Genomic DNA, 22,027 nt, shown 5'->3' on the forward strand with positions numbered 1-22,027 from the left:
TGCCAGATACCTTCGCATTATAAATAAATTTAAAAAATGAAACATTATCATTTTTGTGAATTTTATTGTGTAAATATATGTGTACTTAGTGATTAAAAAAATACATTTAAATAAATAAAATAAATTATAAAAAAAAATCATGGACTTTCAGTTATTGTAAGTTTTTTCTACCCTTGTCAACTTTTACTGGCTTAAATTTAAAATTTTTACAACGTTGAATCTTTTACAATACACATTCAAACCTCTTTTGTACACTAGATACAAATTAAAAAATTATTGTTAATACTCACACAACTTTCTCTTAACGCAGTTTATGTAATTTGTTTTCTTAAAGCTTGGAATGTTAAAAAATATATTAAGCATGCACACTGTAATTAAATTAATGATTTCGTTGAAGAATTTGTAATGCGACAGCTTTCCAAGGACCCCACAAAAATCAGTATTCGTTGGAAAAAAAGTATCAAACAAAAGTGATCACAGCCTAACATTACGTTTATCCATGCCCAAATAAAACAGTTTGACAATCAGTAGAAAATCACATGAACCGTCTTTGCACACAGTTGCACTTCCGGAGGACTATGTGCCTCTAACATGGTATTTTGGTTCGACATTTAATACACAGAAATCTTATTCAGATTTAAGAACCATAAAAAATATGAAACGCCCTTTAAGAGGAGGACTTAGGACCCTCCACCCCTCCTAATCTTCCCTGTTTAAACAAGGTTTCCTGATAAATGTTCCTAATTAAAGTGATAGACCTGCAAATATTTGGTCAATAATTGAAATTTTGTTAACATAATTTCTACGATTATCCAGGTAGTGGAGACCTCACATTGAAATTATACTGAGGGAAACCTGTACCCATCATAACCTAAGAAGTGGCCTTAGATATTTTTGAAAAAGTGTTTCAAAAAACGTTCTAGATCTAACTACATAAACGTATTTATTAATAAATCAAGTTTAGAGAAAATGTTTGTAGCCGCTTTCGAAAAAAAATGGAAAATAAATTCATTAAAGTGTTACGTTCGGTTGACTGATCTTGTCTAAATCTTCTTACATATGTTCTTAAATTAATTGTCAAATTTCTACTCTACAAATTTTCGTGTTGAGATATGCTTACCACATTCTTCAGCACTTATAAAAACCACTTTTTGGAATACAGGAGACCTCTAAAAAGGATTTCACAGTGTTAACAAAAATTAAGAAGTATGCTTGAATGCAATACTTCCTCTTACTAATATAGTAAATTGCTGAGTGAGTAGCCGAATTGAGATTAACTTACGATTCATGAATTCTTAAATTTGAAATTCTAGCAAAATACTCTTAATATTACTTGAACAGGTCGCGGAACAGTAACCTGATCTTGGAAACTCAAGATGACATTCCCTGCTCCAAAATGTCATTTTCCTGGGAAAAAGATTCCACAAAAATGGGAGAGCTATAAAAGAATTTGTATTTAGGGAGTTTTAGTAAAATCTTTCTATGTCAAAAGGTCCCAAGTTTGAGTTTGAGCAACTTACATACTTATATGAAAAGAAACTACGAGCTACAATAATTTTTCTCGTTTAGGGGACCTCGAAAGTTTGAGGTTCTATGGTTGCAGAAATTTTTACTAGAGGTGAGAGAAATTAAAAATGTTTCAGCAAATGGTCTAGCTCTTTAGGTAACGAGAGTTTTAGAAATTAAAAGACAAAAACTCAAAATTGGTTTTCCGTTTTCTTGGGGTTTCTGTTGAAGTGCATTAAAACTGATATTTCACTTTTTTTATCATGTTCTTGAAAATGGCTCTAACGATTTTACTTAATATTAATGTGAATTATTTACCTATCAAAAGCCTTAAGAGTCTTGTGAGGAACTAAGTATAAAGGTGTGAGTTTTTTTCGAAGAGCCATACTAACGCTTTTCGCACGGGGCTACCTTTTTATTCTTCTTTAAAAAACCTAAACCTGTATTCTTGTCATGCCCGTGCGATGCGTGTGTTTACACAATCTACAGTGGCCTGCTAGGTGCCTTATGATTATCCGAAAGGCCGCTCGGTCTTTTTGGATGAATAGCGTAGTTAATGTAGGCTTGTAGCTAATAAATTGAACCTTGCCCTGGGTTTTCTAACTCCACGGTGGTTAACTAATTGCTGTTCAGCTGTTTTTTTAATCTCAAGGAGCAGTTTTTTATTGCCACAGAAGGTTCGGGTCCCTTAAACAAAGTTGGTGTTCTTCAGAGGTTTTTCTTATTTGCCATTCGCCTAATAATTGGATCCATCTGAAAATTAGCTTTACTATTCAGTAAATGGCACTCCCGGTCAATTTTTGATCATTAATTTCAGAATTTAAAAAAAAAAATCTACTTATACAAATGTTACAACCGAAAAAAAACTGAAATAGTACTTTAGAAGGAAATCTAACATTACAGATCTAATAGAAGAAAAATCTCTAAATGATTTTTTTCTGGAAAAATGTTTCATATTGATAGGTAATAGAAATCAACAGAACAATCCTGGGTAGAACTTTATTTAGGTTGGGCGCAAAGCACAACTATGGTATCTCATATTGAAATCATTGTTGAGGAATATGTCAGATAGGAGTAACGAGCCAGTTGTTGAGTTACGTGAATGTTAGGGCCAAAATCAAACGGAGATTTAGATTCTTTTTTTTTGAAATGAAAGGAATGACACTTCGAATAGAATTTGTGACACTGTCGGATTTGTATGTGTATTAATGCCTTCCGATTGCTAAGGGGAGGGGGGATTTGTTCTTACCCTGTAGTGATCTATCCACATTGTTTAAGATACTTATTTTGAATATCGCTATTATTTTTTAGAATAAATTTCATCTACCTCTTCTAAAATTCATAATTAATACTTCCACAAGTGTTCTTAGTACTCAGTGTCTGAAGCCATCTTGAGCTTCAGACCATATGACGCAGATAACTAATTGTCATTTTTTTTTACGTGTTCTTATTCAAATTCTTTTTTCTTGTTTTTTATCTGAATGTTTTGACATTTACTGTTAAACTGTTATGATTGATCTGAATTTGCAAGGGATATAGATGGACACCATTCTAATTCATAATACCTACTTAAGGTTATCTTATCATCTAAATTATGGATGTTTGATAATTTAAATTAATACAAATTATGCCTCATGTCATGTGTCTAGATGTAAATTCCTTTAAGCCTTGCCTTCTTAGGCTTGAAGTGATATCTATTATGTATTTAAGATTTGGTCAGTGTTGAAAAACAATTCAGTATTAGCCAATTGTTCCTTTGTTTTTGGAGTAAGTTGCGAAAACTATACATCTTCAGTATTTCAGTAAAGGATGGCTGAAGTACCACTAGGCATAAAATTTATTCAGTATACAAGTAATTCTTGTTCTGGATTTTGTGGTTCAAGATTTGCATGGTAAGAACTTTTTTTTTTATGTTGCATGACTTTTACACTTTTTGCTGCTTTATGAAAATGAAGGGTATTATTGTAAAGCACCACTTGGTAGGGCCCAAACCATGTTCTTATAACTTTTCGTATGATCAAATTGCTCGTCTAAGAATTATCTAATAGCCTTTGTGGATCGTAAACCTCGTTCGTAATTCTACTACTACGGATTTGTGTTTTCAGCTATTACTGCCTGTTTTTACCTTGTAGCCTTACCCATTCTTAGTGGTGCATGGTACATGGCTGCATTGAGCCGTGCAATGTACCTCAAGCTCTGAACTTCTGTCACTCCACTGTTTGAGTAATTCTTCCGATGCTATAACTCAGTAACATCTAGAAAATTATTGGGACTTTTTTTTTCATACGAAGAAATGAAAACTAATGGATAAAGGTCGTTATGTTTATTAGTTTACATGTCTAATGTAAACAGATTTTTACCAGCATTGTCATGAGACATGAGGTATGAACCACCGTCTAATCTTCATATTACAGAACAAATACAAACAAAATGAGGAGAAGGTACTGTACTTGAACTTATGCTTTAAAGCATGGACTTAATGTTCTGACCAACTTCTGCAAGCATTTCGATATTGGTGACCATATTAAGGTTTTTTTTTTCACGGTAAACGCCTCCACCATAAATGCATTTTCATTATTTTAAAAGTATCGCCTTTTAAGTAAAAAAGCCATTCTTTCCACTTCCATTGGATAGATAAATAATCTTTATTATAAGTATGTACAATAAATAAGTACATGAAGTGCTAATGAACAATACATTATAACCTTCATAACAATAGTACGGGGAAAGCTTAAGTTGTGAGGAATACAGAATGCAGGGTAAAAGGAAGGAATCGCTTTCATTGGAAAAAACATCGTATTGCTTAGATTTATACTGGTTTCTACAAAGAAGCGTTTTCTTTACAGGTTTAAAGCGAGTGTATTTTTCTTGACCTTTGCCACTTATGCAGCTTATCACGCAACCAGAAAACCATTGAGTGTGGTGAAAAGTTACTTCAATAGAAGTTGCGACGGACTGACACCGCCTTCAACGGTCGTCATAGATGATCACAATCGAGATACTTGGTGTGACTGGGAACCATTTTGTAATAATTCCTTTTTTTATATTCGTAACTATACATTTTTTCTGTCTCTATTTTCTCTTTCTTTTTTTTTGAAAAAATATTTAAACCTTGCGGTTATTAAGTTCTTACAGCACATAGGATGTTAACGATTCCATTCAAGATTATATTACTCTGAAGCAGGGGTGGCCAACTCAAATGATCTTGTGGGCCACTTTGAAAATTCATTATAAGCCTACAGGCCGCTTAAAAAATTACATGTATTAGCTTGGACCCACCACAAAAACTTTTTGCAGTGAAAATACAAAACAGAATTTATTATTGTTTTAATTATTATTTTTGCATTAAACATAGATAGTATAATAATGACAATTATGAGATGGTCGAATACTATTTAATTTACTTAATTAGTGAGATATTTGTTTCTAAATTCTTTCACTTATCTCTTGTAAGTCGATCTCAATGCGCACATTTGCGCAACATAATTGTTGCAGGATTTCATCTGTTAAGTTCGAGCATGATATACATATGTTTGGTAAACTTTTTTTTCGAAAAAACGATACCCGGTGAAAGTAGATCCAAAAGAGCTCACAAATTTTTTGCTAGATTTCTTAAATTATAAAAATTTTCGTTTGTGTCAAAGGTAAAAATCTATTTCTGATTCTGGTGTTTCAAAAATGTGAACTACATTGTAAGTTAATCAGTTCCATTTGGCGATTCAAAACTGTTTTGTAAAATTAGAATGAATATCGAGGGCCACATGCGGCCCGCTCTGCCCTAAATCATACATTTACATACGCTTACACGCCATTAAACCACTCGTATTCCAAATAAATACATTCAAACTTGTCTTATTAAAAATTATACCCATCGATTGTTAGGATTGAATACCTAACTTTCCCCAATCGCTAAATCTCAAGGCCAGTATTTAAATAAGGAAGTAAGTAAACAAGTAGATAAATAAATCCTATTTACTTGGTACTAACTGAATTCTGAATTCTTTTATTCCAAAAGTGGATTTTTTATTAGGGGTTTTGCAATTGTAAGCATGTTTCGTCCGGGCAATGTACAGATTTTGCCCTTATCTATTATTTAGGAACATTAGATAAAATTAAAAGAATTATAAACTTTCAATAAAGAAATATATGCCAATAAAAAAAATATTTAAAGAAAGGCTTAACGCTTAAGGGCTACGTTGTAAGAAATTGCAACACTTTATTGGACAGATTTCCCAGTTTTGCTTTTATAGGAGGGCCATAGATTTAAAGTTTGCATTGAAATTAGTACGGCTGTGTTAGATGGTACCGCAGCGTATGAGTGTCTAATACCAACCTAGAATTCATTTTAAAAGATAGTTTTACATCAGAACTTTTGCTTTCCAGATGGTCCTGAAGTTGGGACAATACTGGGAGTTATGGATAGTGCATTTCTCTTCGCTTACGCAGTAGCAATGTTTGCAAGGTAACTAAATACACCATGTTTCATTAGATTCGTAAACTCTTTTTCTTTGTGAATTATGATTATTGCGCTTTGGACTTTCAGTGGATTTATAGCAGAACGAATTAGCTTGAGATATTTCCTTGCCGTTGGCATGATCACCTCTGGAATCTCCTGCTACTTATTTGGAATTGCTTATAAACTTCAAATCCATAATATGTGGTACTTTATACTAGTTCAGGTATTATACTTATTGTATTTGTACATTGCATGTAATCCGGTACTAACATACCTATAACTAGAATAGCTGTGCGAAACTCGCTGCCACATTCAATTTTCTTTGAACTTCGTATTCTACACTCATATATATTTGAAGTTTTTTTCCCACAAAAGATAATTTTTGTTCTTTATGAAGACATTTAAAATGCCATTATAAATTTTCCTTTTAGTGGCTGCACCAGAACAATTGCTACTTTGCACAGTTCTTGTAGAGTTACAAGGTTAAATATTAGCATTGCTTCAATTTCGTAGTAAAGTCATCAAAATTTAAAAAAAACCTATCTCTCCATCCGAAAAAATTCGTGAGCACTCTTGATACAAATCCAGGTTTTAGCACATAAATAAGTATAGGTAGATGTAAAACTTTGCCAAGATGTCAAGGAGATAACAATGTTATGCATAGCTGATTTAGGAAAACTTATCATATAAGTACTCTGTTCTCATTCACCAACGGTTCAATATATAAGAAAAGTATAAGAACACTTTGCATATAAACTTGAAACAATGTTACACCTTAGGTTTAGAACAGTATATGGTGGATCTTTCTTATACGAGTATTTTAACTATTTCTAACAAAACAGTCGCACACTTAATATTCGTAAATTAAGTAACTCTTTAAATAAGTTTATTTGTACTTTATTGATTATAACCATACGGTTTTCTTCATCAGTCCACTGCATGTTTATGTAATGAGCTAAAAAAAAATACTAAATAGTCTTTACTAACATAGGACTACAAAAAAACAGTAGGTTTCTACTTGAATTAAAGAGCTGTGAACTGTAATAATATATAAATATGACATTAAGTAAGCTTATTGTAGAAGTAGTTATCCGGAATTATTTATCTGTTCTAGAAATACACAAGTGTTAAAAAAGGTTCCTAACAAGAATACCTAACTCTACTTTTAGATATTTGGTGGCGTAGTACAGACTACAGGATGGCCAGGAGTTGTGGCTGTCATGGGCAACTGGTTCGGCAAGGGAAAGCGAGGTAATGTTCTGGAAATAAGCCGTAATTGTTTCGGCAGGTAGAGTATGCATAAATGTAGACAGAGAATGAGCTGTGAAAGGTGTAGTACTCTTAGACAAAAATTCTTGTTCGTTTTAGTTGAGAGCTATCGTATTCTGTCTAAATACTAAGTAAAAATAATATTAGAGATTTAAAGGATTTATTTAAAAGTTCATCCAAAGGTACGCACTTACATGTATTGTAACTTTTAAGCAATAAAATGGCTTTATCGGTTTCTATTAAACCTAAACAATATACTTAACAAACTTTAATATATATATATATAATTATGTATTTTTAATTTATTTTTCTTTCTTTACATACTTTTCTTAAGACGATTTGAACAAACAATGTTCATTATGAATCTACACATTTAAAAGAGTACATAGAGTACATAAATCTACACCTTTACACATTTCACATATACACAGTATATATATAAAAACATTATTTATAGAATTTGAGTTTTTTTTTTTTTTTTTTAGGTTCACCTTATTTTTTACATACTGGAAGAAACCATTCTCCAAATTAAAATTTTTTTCTATCATATCTTAAGCACCTCTATTTCTTTATATATGTAATAAAAAGTTGATGGTCATTCGTTGAATGAATAAAAATCCAATCTTAATTTTATTAACAATATTGTTATATTACTAACAATTGTAATATTTATTTTGGTAGGAGCTAGAGGCCCAAAATTAGCTGTAAGTTAGAGAAAGTTGTATGAGCATATGTTTTTTTCGAAACTTTTTTTTTATTTCTGAAGTTTCAGATTTTTTGTCTTCAGAGATTTATTCATCAGGTTCGTGAGAAAATGTGACTACGCTCCTTATATAGTTTTAATTTATTCTCACTGAATTATGTTTATAAAGAAACATAATTTGTGAAAACTAATAAGTGATTAACATTATCTCTATAAAAATAAGTGGAATGTTAATCATTGCAGAAAATGAAAAGTCGTAGGGGAATTTTTATTTAATGTAAATTGATTGCAGGCCTAATATTTGGACTATGGAATTCACACACTTCTTTGGGCAATGTACTCGGCACACTGATAGCTAGTTACTTTCTGGAAACGAACTGGGGAATGTCCTTTATAATACCTGGTTTGATGATCGCCATTATTGGGTTTATCAACTTTCTCTTTCTAGTGGAAAATCCAGAGGCCGTTGGTTGCATCTCTCCAAATAGAGAAAAAATAGGCGGGGAAAACTCTGTAAGTCTTTATTCACTATATTGAATGCAAATTGGTTTTTGAAATTTTTAAACTTTGTTTACTGCTGTACAAAAATAATTGCATTCGGATGGATTATATATACATAAACCTAAAGGAAGGGGGGCAAAAAAAATTAAAGGACACTCAGAAATTGGTAAGCGGCGAATTTTGTTAAACACTTCTCTCAATACGTGTTATGTCGGACAGTAATGGCCAATGGTCGATCATGAAGCGAATTTTGGTTGATCAGAACTGACAAGAGGCATTTTCAACTAGCAAACTCAGCTTAGTTGTGACTCCGTTGTACGTTGATGATTTAGTGGCAATTGAGTCATCTCCTTCCCATTTTTCATGATTAGTATTCAAGAAACAAGAATGAGTGAGTTAAAAGTCAAAATTTTAGTATTGGATTGCGACAAATTTAAATTAACAAATCATTTGTGTAATAAGTTTGGCCACCTTTACAATAATGAATGTACAAGCTCTTTCATAAATATAGTGAAGGATTTCACTTCCAGAAGGATTTCAGTGTACCTTAAGTGGATAATGTTCGCGTTTTATTTGTCGTACGCTCTACTACAGGGCGTCCTTTATGAGATAGTTACAAATATAAGGTATTCTTATCGGTGAGCATCTCGCCATTGATCATTTGTTCTAACGAGATGTAGTTTTGCCCAATAAGTCATCTTTCTGATCTGTATCTATCTAGTAGGTCATTTAACGTAGAGCATCTAAACTTTAGATCACAACTCACTCAACCTTCTTACTGTTTTAGCTAATTAGTGCCTTAGGAATGTTTGCTGTTGATTTGATTCTTGGCATGTGTTAATTGACGGTAATCAAAATGAAAGTGTTTATAGCTAAAGAACATTGCGGTCGGTCATTTCATAGCCTTCGATCGAGAACCTCTTTGATACCATCATAATTGGAGAACATAATCATATAGCTGAGAATGTTAACTAAATTAAAGATGTAACAAAAGTACAAAAATAAATACAAAAGTTCGGGATTTTTTTTCTCTGGCCAGTGTTTAGCACATTCACCCAACTCGTTTGTTCTCTCTTAGAGGTGCCTAGCAAAATTTTCGGTGTAAATTTGTTTCGGAAAGATAACATTCATCTGATAAGCAATACTTAACTCTTTAAAGCAATGAGAAAAAGTAATCATTTGTAAAGGGCTTCCTTGTTCTGTTGTGTAGTTATGTTCAAAGGAACCTCATTAATCCGTCCAAGTTGTTGTTGAATGTTGACTAATGTGATGTTGACTGCTTTATGTTACATGACCATACTGCTTGCTTTCTGTTCACGACCATAGGTCAATTGTAATAGTTATGATACTACAGAATCCGGAGAAGATCCTGCTTGTGACACTGAATTACTGCTTCCACAGGTAAATATTAATTTGGTTTTGGGATTGTTTTATTATTTTTGTGCATATGTATGATGTGCATTGCATTTTGTATAAAATACGCTGTTTCCAAAAGAATTGCTTATTTAAAATGTTTGAATTTTAGGTAGGAAGTTTAGGTTTGTCTTTCAGTTGACCAACAAAATTGTGCTTTACTACTGAAACCAAACTTACTGACTTTGCTAAAGTTGTAGGAGGCTTAAATACTTCAGAGTAATATTTTCTAAATATTTATTGTCAATATACTTGCAACTCTTATCGCCACGATGGTTTAGCAAACCTGAGGATGGGGTTCATTTTCCGATCTATGGCTAAGTAACCAATAAGTTTCTAAGTTAATCAAAATATGTTTTCTAGAACTCTAAGAAGACTAAAGAGAAACGAGAAAATACGGCTATTGGATTTTTGGGGGCGGTTAGAATTCCTGTAAGTATATTTTGGCTAAGTAGTAACATTATATTAGCCGACATTTATTTTATTTTATTTATTGTTTTTAGGGTGTCATTGAATTCTCATTGTGTCTGTTCTTCTCCAAGCTGGTTAACTACACTTTTCTTTATTGGCTTACTTTCTACATAAATTCATCAAGTGAGTAATGTACTAACGTAGATCTATATTGTTCTTTTAACATATAATTGCACTAGAAGACATCTCATGCATTGTCGGTTGTAGAAAGTCTTTTCTCGTTAGACCAACACTTCCTGTCACTGGATAGTCACCATTAGAAGATTCTAGGGAGAGACCGTTGTTGTCACAATTACTTTTGTATTTATAAGTATCCAGAAATATGTACGCCATTAGGAGTTGTAATCCTATAAACTAATCTAATTTCTTAAATATGTGCTCATGTGCAACTATTGAACAGGTGTATAAGATTATGCTCCAAATTCTACAGTTTTTAACGGTGTTTTGAAAAAAAACAATGGATCAAAATAAAGAGAAAAGAGGGATTAGAACTGACCAATCATACTTAAAACTTCTTCAGTAATGAGCATAGTATAGTAGTCATCTGGGACAATCTTGCTAGCCAGTACATAGAAATAATTCGTACTTGCTTGCAGATATTATGCAACATTCGAATTACGTGCACTAGTGTCATGCTTAAACAATATATCTACTTAAGTAAAGCAATTTACCTCTTGCTGAGTAATTCCTTTAGTCAAAGCTTCGTTTTAAAATGAGATGGTGGTTTGGGCAAAAATAAGAGCCTTCTACAGACCTCTTAAAGCTCATGCCCCAAACTGCTCTATCCGTTCGCACACTTCGTAGTCTTTCAGTGTTTTACATATATGTTTCATGTCAGATTTTCTGTTGAAATTCTAGCTTCTTATTCGGCAAGCGTTAGCGCAGAAATTTCAACAACTTTTGATATTGGTGGAATTCTTGGTGGCATATTTGCTGGAGTTCTCAGCGACTACCTGAATATGAGTGCAGTCACCTGTGCCGTAATGTTGGCCCTCTCTATTCCAAGTGTAAGATGATATTGTCTTTAAAAGTAAATTATTTGTTCTACTTTTAATTAAAATTACATGATTTAGTGTTTGCGTTTATTCTAATTTTTCAATAATTATTAATATAACTAGTTCTATTGACAGCAGGAAATTGAAATTTTACTATTTCCAGCTACTGTTGTACAACTTGTTTGGCACCCTCCACTTGTGGCTGAATATTTTGCTACTAAGCGTGGCGGGATTCCTTGTCAACGGACCATACGCACTCATCACTACAGCAGTCTCTGCAGAACTAGGCACACATCCTTCGCTGCTGAACAATTCCAAAGCGCTGGCTACAGTAACTGCAATTATTGATGGAACTGGATCCATTGGTAAGCAGTTTAGTAGGCAATTAGTAGGAGTCAGGCAAAATGAAAATAATAAACTATAATCTTTAGTTTTCTCTAAACTAATTTTACTTTATGTACTGTAGGAGCTGCCGTGGGCCCCTTGCTTGCTGGAGTAGTGTACAGCTGGGGCAAGGATTGGAAGAACGTCTTTTACATGTTAATACTATCAAATGTAGCTGCGCTAATTGTAAGTATCTTGCAGGTTTTTAGATGATCTTATAGTAACACAATTATTACGATTTATTATTGTTTATTGATATCAGGATGTCGAATTTAGATAATCAGCGAGATTGTTTAAATATTATAATGAGTACTCCTTTGTGCAGCTACTCCCAACTCAAGTAGTTACAAATCAAATACCAGATGGCATGACAAGGTACAACACTGACAGTGAAAACTGGATTTATTTAAAAAATCGAATAGATTACGCCAGCCAGCCAGCATACAGCTTGAAATTATTACTTCAAATGACGAGCTGTCCAGCACACACAATATTGGCACGGGAGACTAATATTTGATGAACGCCAATGAGTCTGGGCATTGGAAAAACAATTCCAACGTAGTATGTCAAGAATCATTAAAAGTACTGTTGGAATTTCACGTTTGAGGAAAATTGCGATTTTACGAGTAGAATTTACAGATTTTGATTTTGGGAGTTTGAGGCAAGTGGTTGTCCTGATGTATTTCATTGTTCGTGTACGTTCAAGTTTCGTAAAATGAATCCAGTTTTCATTGCAAGAAATGATTCTTTTGATAAAAAAAGATATTGAGTTTAAAGAAAAGTTTTGCAGACTACGCCGTAATAAGGCTTGTTTGGGGAGTTTTAGTTGATGTGGAATGACTAGGTAGCTTTTGACAGCTGCTTACACTGAGTTTTTTAAGCGGACTCGCTTAATCATCTGAAAGTTTTTGTGGTGCTAATGAAAAATCTTCTACTTAGTCTTAAGTGGTCAATTAAGGATATTTGACTAGCGATAGTGTAAAACTTTCAACCTCATGTCACTCTCCGTGAAGAGAACCAGACCTGAGCTGCCCGTTTAGAAACGAAGCCATCTTCCTTTACTTCTTTAATTTCGGAATTGCCGTTTCTGGTAGAGCTATTTAAGATAGTGGCTTGTAACAGCCTGAATTTCTATATTCAGCCCGGCATTTTTTAAATTTTAAATCGAATTGTTGGATCTTTTGTAAACGCATTTTTACTGAATGACTATTTGTTAACAGATGCTGTTGCGACTGGTGAAGAAGGAGCTGTCTACATTGCGAAGACCTGTAGAATCTCGAATCAATAATCATCATTTTCTGTAAAATATATTTTTAAATATTGTACATATTAAATATTTACATTTATAACTTTTTTTACCGAATATATTTGTACATTTGTAAATTTCTTTATTTTACTTTCTGTTAATATCTTATAGCAACAATGTCGGTAACAATGATAAAATAATGCGGTGGTTGGACAATTTCGGCTTTATTTTTATTACAAAACTAATGAGGTAGAAAAATTGTAGTAGAGCTTGTCTTAGATTCCAAAGGTAATGGCCAGATTGTGATGGGATTCGAGGCATGTATTTAAGAGTTGTGAAGGTCTGTAGTGGCACCAATACATAAGTTAAAGGGTTTGTAATTTTAATTTTGCACTTATATTGTAGTATTCCTTTTTTTATTTTATTTTTGCTTCTAAAATTAAGGTTGAGGCCAAAATCCGCTAGTGTGAGTGCATTGAATAGTTTTTATCAGTTTTTCACAATTCCCTCGAAAATGGCTATTCAATTATTACCTTTTATCTTTCTAGTCTGAGTTCAAAAGTAAAAAACTATGATCTATTTTATTCAAAGCACATTATTTTAATTTTTTTTATTAAGTTATTTTATGGGTTCTAGAGAATCTGTTACGTGGCGTTGATACTGGTGATAATGTCATCACCATTTTGGCTAGATTCACAGTATATTTGCGAGTAAATAAAGTATTCTCCTATCGCCTCACAATTTTAGGGGAAACTTCAAGTTATATGAAAATGATTAACATAGAGATGAGTTAAGAAAGAAATTCTACAACCCAATTATAAAATTTCATGTTACCAAGTTTCATTTCGTCCATATTTTTAGTATTTTCAACAGGTGAATGAATAATACACACTTTAATAATTTTCAAAATTATAAATTTATTTATTTTAAAAAATTATTTAAATAAAAATATTTTTCATAAAATTAAATAATTTTTTTTTCTGAGGAAGTGTACATTGGCCGACCATATATTGGGTCCTGCGTTGTTGTGCAATGTCGCCAAGATTTCAAGGGATGTATTTAAGAGATTGGTTAGCAGACATTTCAAAACTCCAATTAAGCAATAAAACAAACACTTGCTCTCTAAATTGTTGCACACAAAACAAAATCAACAAATATAAACTCATTTTTCAAAATTAGTCACTTTTTACGTGGAGCAGTTACTGCTACATTAATGTTAAATGTAGATGAAAGACAATTGATTTCCATAAATAATACCAACGCACTAGTACATCAGCAATATTGTACTGTAGGATTATGTCTCACTGAGTAACTTTTTTGCATCACATGTGGTATTCTTAAACCAATTAATTACAAGTAACTTTAAAATTTATAAATGACATAATTTTTATTTAATGTAACATAATCATAAACATAATCTTTTTTGTCAGAAAATTAATAGTCAACAAAAAAAACCATGAATTTTGGTAAATAAGTCTAAATAGATGTTCTTATGACTAGCTGTATGATTAAAAAGGATATAGCGACTTGTCAATTTTTTGAAAAACTTTCAAATGAAATTTCCAACTTCATTTTTCAAATGAATTTTTTTATACAGAATTGAAAAAATTTAAAATTTAATCAGTAAATGTACATGAATTTTAATAGCATAAACAAACTAGCGTGACACAACATTTCTTCGACGTGTCTCGTCTCAGAAGAAACTGGAGTATGTACTCAGCTTCTCTGACCTCTCATGCACAAAACACATGCCGGGTGACCTGTAATCAAATAGCTTCTGAAAAGGTCTTTTCAATTTATTTCAAGCCTTCTTTAAAAATGTATTAATTTAAATGAAATCAGACTAATATTTTGAAATTATTCCGTATGTGAATTTCATTTAAAGAATATTCTAAATTTATGAGATACTTTAAGAGCAGACTGCAAATTTCTGTAAGTATATGTTCAAATTCATTCAAGCTCATTAGCTTTTTAGGGTAATGGGTTCCTTCAGCCCGAAAATATGTTTCGAGCAAATTTTATTGGTTTGTTGTAAAAAGCGCTCAAACATATTTTTTTAGGTACCACTAATGCATATTATAGTAATGTTTGGTCAAAATATATCAACTGCGCAACCTAAATCACCTAAATATATCAACCTAAATTACTTTTTTTGCGATTACCTCATGAAGTGAATTCAATGATCTTCGAATAACAAAAGACTATTACTTTGATAAGAATCATTTTCCCAGTAAAAATAATATTAAAGTATTTTGTGAATTCTGGAGAAGCAAAGTTGACTTCAACTATTTTGCAACGTCTAGATTGCAATTAATCACATTCTTGACTACATAATATCTGCGAGAAGACTAACTACATCCGCACCTACGTTGTCTATATTTTGTAGAAAAATCGGAACAAATTTGTTACTTATAAATTACATTTGCAGCCAGAGGGAAGATCGTGTATTTCACATCAAATTGTGTACCATGCGAAAATACTGCTCAAAGAGAAGCGAAGATAACTCACTTAATTAAAGCCTTGTGAGATACTATGTTACAACTCAGAATGGACATGTTCGAATGCTTCTTTCGCATGATTCAAATCCGAAGGGTGTATAAAGAGACCTTCTCCAGCTTTCCAGTGGACGGAAGACATCTTACTCGTACCGACCACTTCCATTTGCCCTGAGATAGGAGACCCATATTGCCTTCCACTGACACTTAAGTACCTGCATAAAAACAAACATTTCATTTAAAAGACGCTCAAGCTTTTTTAACTTAGTAACATAAATTCATGAATCCTTAACATATTAAAAAAAGAAATAGCAACTTACACGTCAGTATCAACATGTCTCAACATGATCTCTTCATTTCTATTCCAAAATTCGCTACTGCAAAGCACCACCCAGTGATCACCAGAATCACCTTCACCTGGACAGTTAAGAGAAATTCTGATTCTGACACACTATGATCTTCAAGAAGAAAAGCTCCACCAAACTCCACATAAGAATATCATAATAATTAGTTCTATTTTTTATTAATATTTTGACAAAAACTTCTAACGATCGAACACGTAATATAAGCTCTATTTTTGTTTTAATATAAAATATCACGCTGAATGGGGCCCCTAAAAGTTCTCTTGAAGTGAACGCTACAGAGCTCATTGTTCGGCAAAATAAGAAGATTACATACTTACATACTCGCTACCTAGGAGGCTCAACTTTTGTTAGAGCTCCCAACTTTCTGATCTTAATTAATTGGTGTATTTGTAAATAGTATTATTAATCAAATACTAGAATAAAATTAACATACGTAGTTCGGAATTTAAGACGAAGTGTTGTATCAAGTGTCTGGGTTATCGATTATATTTTAAACGTTTTTAGGACTTATATTAATACAAAATCTTTATTTCAGTATTAATCAAATAAATACCATTAACTCCATAAGCTGAAACCTCTTGGTTACCAGACAGAGGTGAAGAGAAATGATGAGAATGAAGATTTTTTGAGGTGCTCAAATGCTGTAGTCGAATTTTATCTCCGCACTTCACAGGCTCCCTAGAAAAACAATACATTTTGAACAAGTTATATTTCTTTTCACAATTTAATTATAGGGGGGGAAAAGCAATCGCACTAGAACGCTTCTACAAATGAAGTGAGACAGAGAGTGTAAGTAGGGCAAAATTCACGTACCCAAACATTTTTTATTTTGTTAATTAAGGCTAATTATTATTAGAACACGGGACCGGTCCTATTCCCCAAGTCACTGAAGTCACAAAGACTTGGGTGCGTAACCCGTTTGGTGAATAATTCTCAGTATTCTTCCGGCTAGCGACAATCTCTCATCACAGAATTATCCTGGCGAAGAGCTGCTAGCAAGATGTACAATCTGGACCGGGTGGATTAGAATCTAGTATGCCAAAACAGCGCACGACCATTTTTACACAACAAAGCTTGCCTGATTAGGCAAAAGAAATTTGATAAGATAAAGATTCTGGCTCTCATTAAGTATCATAATGTGTTTATGGTACATGAGAGTTGCATAGAAAAAAAAAATCCTGTATATCTTCTACAATGTTTTACCGCGCTTTTTAAGTAATTACGTATGAACGAAGTTTACACTCACAGTATTAATTTTTAGAGATAATATTGCTTTACAAATAGAACCTCTTATAAAGTTTACAATACCAAGGGTATTTTTTAACGATGACCGTGTTTTACAACATTAGTAATTTACGTCAAACTGGAACTAGCACTAGTGAAGTTCAAACGACTTCAAGGGAAGTTGTTGATTCGAATCCAACCACAAGTATTCGTAAAATTGCAGTGCTTCACATCGTTTTAACCGCATCTCCACACCATGAGAAAAATAAGAACTTACTCCTTGTCAGGCCACCAGAAAATGGCCTGCTTCTCTTAAAAATTTTATCTAGAAAACAATTGTGACATGTTTTGAGAAAGAGATTTTCTGAGAATGGCGGTAAATTGTAAAATCGCGGTCAAACGGTTCATGGTTCTGTGCGAACCGGGAATAAGTAGTTGTTTTGCGTTTTCTGGGGCTATAAAGGAGCATCTTATCGTGAACTTGGTCCATGATACTCGGTGGAAATTCCACGATTTCTGACCTTTACTGACTTCAAATACATTGTTCGAAAAAATGGACAAGGTTAACCAGTTTCGGTCAATTACGAACCTTAATTTACACTCAGGAAAATAACGTTGGCTTCACACCGCGTCACATTTAAGAATAAAACAAAAATACAATCTAGATGGTAATTACATTTTATTCACCCACCATGTAGTCCAGACTTGACTCCTCCGACTACCATTTTTTTTAGTCCATTGTTTATAACTACCACAAAGTTTCAACTAGAGTGGATGAGACTTTTTTGTAGGATGAGCAAGGAGCAACAATAATAAAGAATATTCTGAGTTGAGAGATACTACTGTCTTAATTAAGTGTCCCTTGTATGCTGGGGCATTATAACATACCCTCTGGCAGATGGTTTGGTCGGCGGCTTGATCAGCCAGTGAGAATTCACGTCCTCCTGTTGATGAGTGGCTGTAACAGACTGCTGTCCACTCCCTGTGCCATAGTTCACATCGTGCGAGTGCAGTCTCACCTTGTAATCCATGTTAATCAACTTTATGACGCTTCCATATGTGACACGTTGCTCGCTGCCTCCTAAATGAAATATAAGAAGAAACGTAAAGTAATCTTTCAACAGAAAAAGAAGATGGATTATTTTCATTAAATGGAAAAAGTTGAGAGACACTTGAAAATGCCCACTACCAGTTAGGGCTAGGTGGGTCCGCAAAAATGGAATACGGAAGCTTTTTATGATGGGGAGAAAAAATAATTGAAACTATTATTGGATTTTTCAAGGATATATAACAGTAATTTCCACGCAGTGATATCTGCAGAGTCTACAAGATCCATGATTGCAGACTGTGACAAAGGGCGGTCCCTCCACAAGGAGGAAGGAACGTAGGCAAACCAAAATGCCTATTGTTCCCCGCCCACCCTTCACCTCATAAGAAGTACTGGGGTTTCATAACCAACAAATCCGATTAAAAATTGCCAGATGTCTATACAATAAACTAGTAAAGTAGCAACAGGACACTAGGGAGCATGGCTACTCAATCGCCCTACAATATCCATGAAGCTAGCTAGCCTTTCCTCTTTGTGCGGCTACTAAAGTTAAATACCATTAGGGTTTCGGAAAGGATGGCGACCGACATTAATCAGTTGTTTTTTTATTATCGTACAGCAAAAACAGTAAAAATCGTGACAAGTTTCACGCTACTGCCTGTTATTTCGATCCCCATGCAGTGCCAAAAGTATTACGGATATAACGAAGTGCTACGGTACACATGACTTCTTTCCAGAGAATAAATGGTCTGTATTTCATTAATACAGCGCAATTTGAAATTTGAAAATAAAAAATTTGATTAAAATGTGCTATTATACAAACAATTAGACAATATTTACAGAATATCACAAGTGCACACAATATTCATAAAAACACGGTCAAAAGTAGGTAAATTTCTAAGAAACAAAAGAAAATAAATGCAAAACTTAATACAAAGCGGGCTATAAAGAGTTAGCAGCATTTAAAAGCCCCTTATCTCTTGTTTGGAGTGGATGAGAGTGATGTGGAAGAGGTTGCAAATCTACGCATGAAAAATAGAATGTTAAAAAAGACAGGGCTATTTTGCATGCATTTAAAAGTCAAAAGTAATGTCAATATGTTGTTTTTAAATCGTCAATTTGCAAAACAAAACCAAAACACAAATAACTAGCTTTATCTATTTTTTTTTTTTAGTGTGTTAACATAACACAGCAACAAATTGAGAGTATAAACTTATTAAAGGCTTTCTCTACACAAAAATCTTGGAGTAGTGCGAAGCTTCTTCAAGAACAAACGTTTAGGACTCAATACTCAATGAAATGCTCAGTTCGTTTTATAAATAAGCCATATTACAAACAAAACAAAACCAAAACCTGGTTTATAAACCAAGTAGTTCCTCTTAAGAAAAAATAAATTTTTAGTTATCTAAACATACAATATTGTATACAAGTTTTATTTAAAAAAGCAATTGCAACTAAACTAAAAGCGAATGACACAGTTTAACTAATCAACCTCTCCTAAGAATACAACTAAGGGACTTTGTTTTAATAAATTGAAAATAATTAAACAGAATGTGCTTCTAAAAATAAAAACATTGTAAACAATTGGAAAAATATACATGTAATAAAGACCAACAGTAAATAATTACTTTGTAAAAACTATACTTACCGGCAAAACACAGCAAACAACCAGCAAAACTAATATAAATTAATGTTAGATGCATTACTATTTTATAGTAAAAATACTGTCAGTTTAATATTCATAAAGATTTTTAAACTTTCAAGTAACTTTGAACATATCTGTATTATAAATGACACTGACTTAAAAATGTTTACTGATTATGGAACATTCATAGACGTACACGTATGATTAGTGAGCTAACAGCCAATAGTAGCAGAGCAGTGTTTCCCCAATCAATTCGACAGATAATTTTTAATTGTAGAGGACATTTATTTATAAGCAAAAGTATTAAGGTTTATTTTTGAGAAAAATAAATTTTACATTAAATAATTTGCTTGGAATAGCAAATGGTCACTGTAGAATGAAGTTACTCGTGGCCCACTACCCCTCATAAAATCAAGTTCCATGAAAAAGTATTAAAGCAGTTGGGTCTACCTCGAGTATTACTACTTGCCCGATTGGAAATTAATTACTGCAGGACGCTACAATGCTCAAGAGTTACGTCATGTTTCATGAAATTATTTATTTTGGCTAATAGAGTGAATAATCCATTTTTGATTTCTTGCCATGAAAATAACTGTTACAAATAATGTAAATAAAAATTCTCTCTCACTTTTTTTAATTTTTTTTTTTTCTAATGGAAGCTTCACTTTATGTATTATGGAGAACCGCGGCTGACAGTCCACATTTTAATAATACGTATATGCAAGACATGCCAGCGGACTGAGTGGGCCAAAGCAATTGATGTCCTATATTCAAAAAAGAAAGTCTTAACTAGAACAATTATCGTGGCATACCTTTATAACATTACTCTTACAAATTCTTCTCTACAATACTTTGGATCCGTTCGCAATTAGGGCCAAAAAAGCCTAAGACAATGATGTGTGGCGCAAGGCCTAAGAGAAGATAACCCATTATCTCCCTTATTGTTCAAAAGTCGATCAAAGCCATTTGAATAAGCCCTAATGGTATAAATAATAAAATGTGCCAGCAACTGGGCGCGCAGGCAGTTTCTGGCCAATAGCGATGTCAGCAGGCCTGCTTAGTGAGAACTGGGTATTTCTATTAATTATGGGGATTCGGCAGGCTTAGAGGACTATGTACCAAGCCCAGCCTGGACTTTACAGGTCCACCCCTACCTACTACTACGTCTGTTATTGTGAAGGTTCCCAAAGTGAGGGTGAAACGACCGAAGCATTGAGCTACGGAGGGGCCTTTCGGGCAGTTTTGAGGTCTGCTATACTGTTTTGGACTTGGGTATGTGCTATAAACAATTGATTAACGTTTTTAACAGTCACATGTTATAATAGATCTTTATGGGTGGCAGTGATTGTGGACCAATTGCCCCCCTCCTTTTGTATATTCGGATAGCAAAGTCAACGGCAGTTCTTGTGGAGCATTGTAAGAGTTTCAAAAAGGTTTTAAATGACTTGTTTATCTACCAAGAAAGCACATTAATTAAATGTAATTAAACTATCTGAATCTCAAGAAGAAGTGAGACAAAGGAATGGAACATAAGAATAAAATGGAGCATTTGGGTTTTTTCTGATATATTTATTGTCTACTAATAAATGGTATACTCGTATACCAATACCGATTTTTTTATGTACCATTAAGTGTACTAGATGCTGTAGTCGGACAGTTAGGAAAAGTGGAAATAAGAAGTAAGATATTCACTGGTCACTGGTGACTAGGTAGAAAAAGATGTAAGATCCTTGAGGAAGCTGGCTTAGAACAGAGATGAGTGGAGAAGGATGGATGAAAAGGCCACGGGCTTCCCTCCAAAACTCCAAACAATTACACCAAAAAATTGTTGATTATTTATTGTTCTTCCTAAACTTTCTCTTAATTCAAATACACTTCTAAAATTGAAGGGCAGCACTTAACCTTTTAGCTTATACTATTTTTTCACACTTCATTTTCATTACACCACTTCATGGGAAGTAACAGTTTGATCTCTTTTACCCCTCTTCTATATTATCTACAGTTTATATTTTACACGTATATAGTAGAAACTATTGTAGCCTATGGGTGTATAAGATTTCATAATGGTCAGTTAAATGCAGAGTAATAAACATTAAACCGTATTTTGAACCAAGCAAACTTTAGCGGACAGTAACTCTTTGGCTAATACGTCGATAGAATTGATCTTTGAGAATGATAGTCTATACGTCTTCAAAGTTTTCGTAATGTTCTGATTAATGTGGAGTAAGATATTGAGGCATAAATTTAGAATGTATTTTAATTCCATTATCTTCTAAACTATTTTATCGTTTAAGTTTATTTTTACA

At 33.1% G+C, this 22,027-nt stretch overlaps 2 protein-coding genes across 3 annotated transcripts; one reads left to right on the forward strand and one right to left on the reverse strand.

Annotated features, from left to right (window-relative positions):
* Positions 1-2,811: 2,811 nt before the first annotated feature.
* On the forward strand, positions 2,812-13,081 carry MFS16 (major facilitator superfamily transporter 16). 2 transcript variants are annotated; one of them, XM_074144067.1, is made up of 13 exons: positions 2,812-3,398; positions 4,353-4,531; positions 5,890-5,968; positions 6,050-6,185; positions 7,132-7,213; positions 8,227-8,447; positions 9,762-9,836; positions 10,212-10,280; positions 10,352-10,442; positions 11,178-11,326; positions 11,478-11,679; positions 11,781-11,884; positions 12,919-13,081. In XM_074144067.1, exons 1-13 carry the CDS (start codon positions 3,316-3,318, stop codon positions 13,000-13,002), a joined length of 1,554 nt encoding a protein of 517 aa, XP_074000168.1. In that variant the 5' UTR covers positions 2,812-3,315; the 3' UTR covers positions 13,003-13,081. The 2 variants fall into 2 exon arrangements, with proteins under 2 accessions (XP_074000168.1, XP_074000170.1); XM_074144069.1 differs by lacking the exon at positions 9,762-9,836.
* A 755-nt stretch (positions 13,082-13,836) lies between these two features.
* LOC141462318 (stromal cell-derived factor 2) lies at positions 13,837-19,922 on the reverse strand. Its single transcript, XM_074144070.1, has 6 exons — positions 19,725-19,922; positions 17,917-18,109; positions 16,358-16,482; positions 15,760-15,856; positions 15,453-15,654; positions 13,837-14,704 (listed from the first exon to the last, which is right to left on the reverse strand). Exons 1-5 carry the CDS (start codon positions 19,777-19,779, stop codon positions 15,480-15,482), a joined length of 645 nt encoding a protein of 214 aa, XP_074000171.1. The 5' UTR covers positions 19,780-19,922; the 3' UTR covers positions 13,837-14,704; positions 15,453-15,479.
* Between the last annotated feature and the right edge of the window lie 2,105 nt (positions 19,923-22,027).

The sequence above is a fragment of the Rhodnius prolixus genome, unplaced genomic scaffold (genome assembly GCF_049639745.1).
Source record: "Rhodnius prolixus isolate KJV_2025 unplaced genomic scaffold, Rpr scaffold_30, whole genome shotgun sequence".
NCBI classification, from domain to species: Eukaryota; Metazoa; Arthropoda; class Insecta; order Hemiptera; family Reduviidae; genus Rhodnius; species Rhodnius prolixus.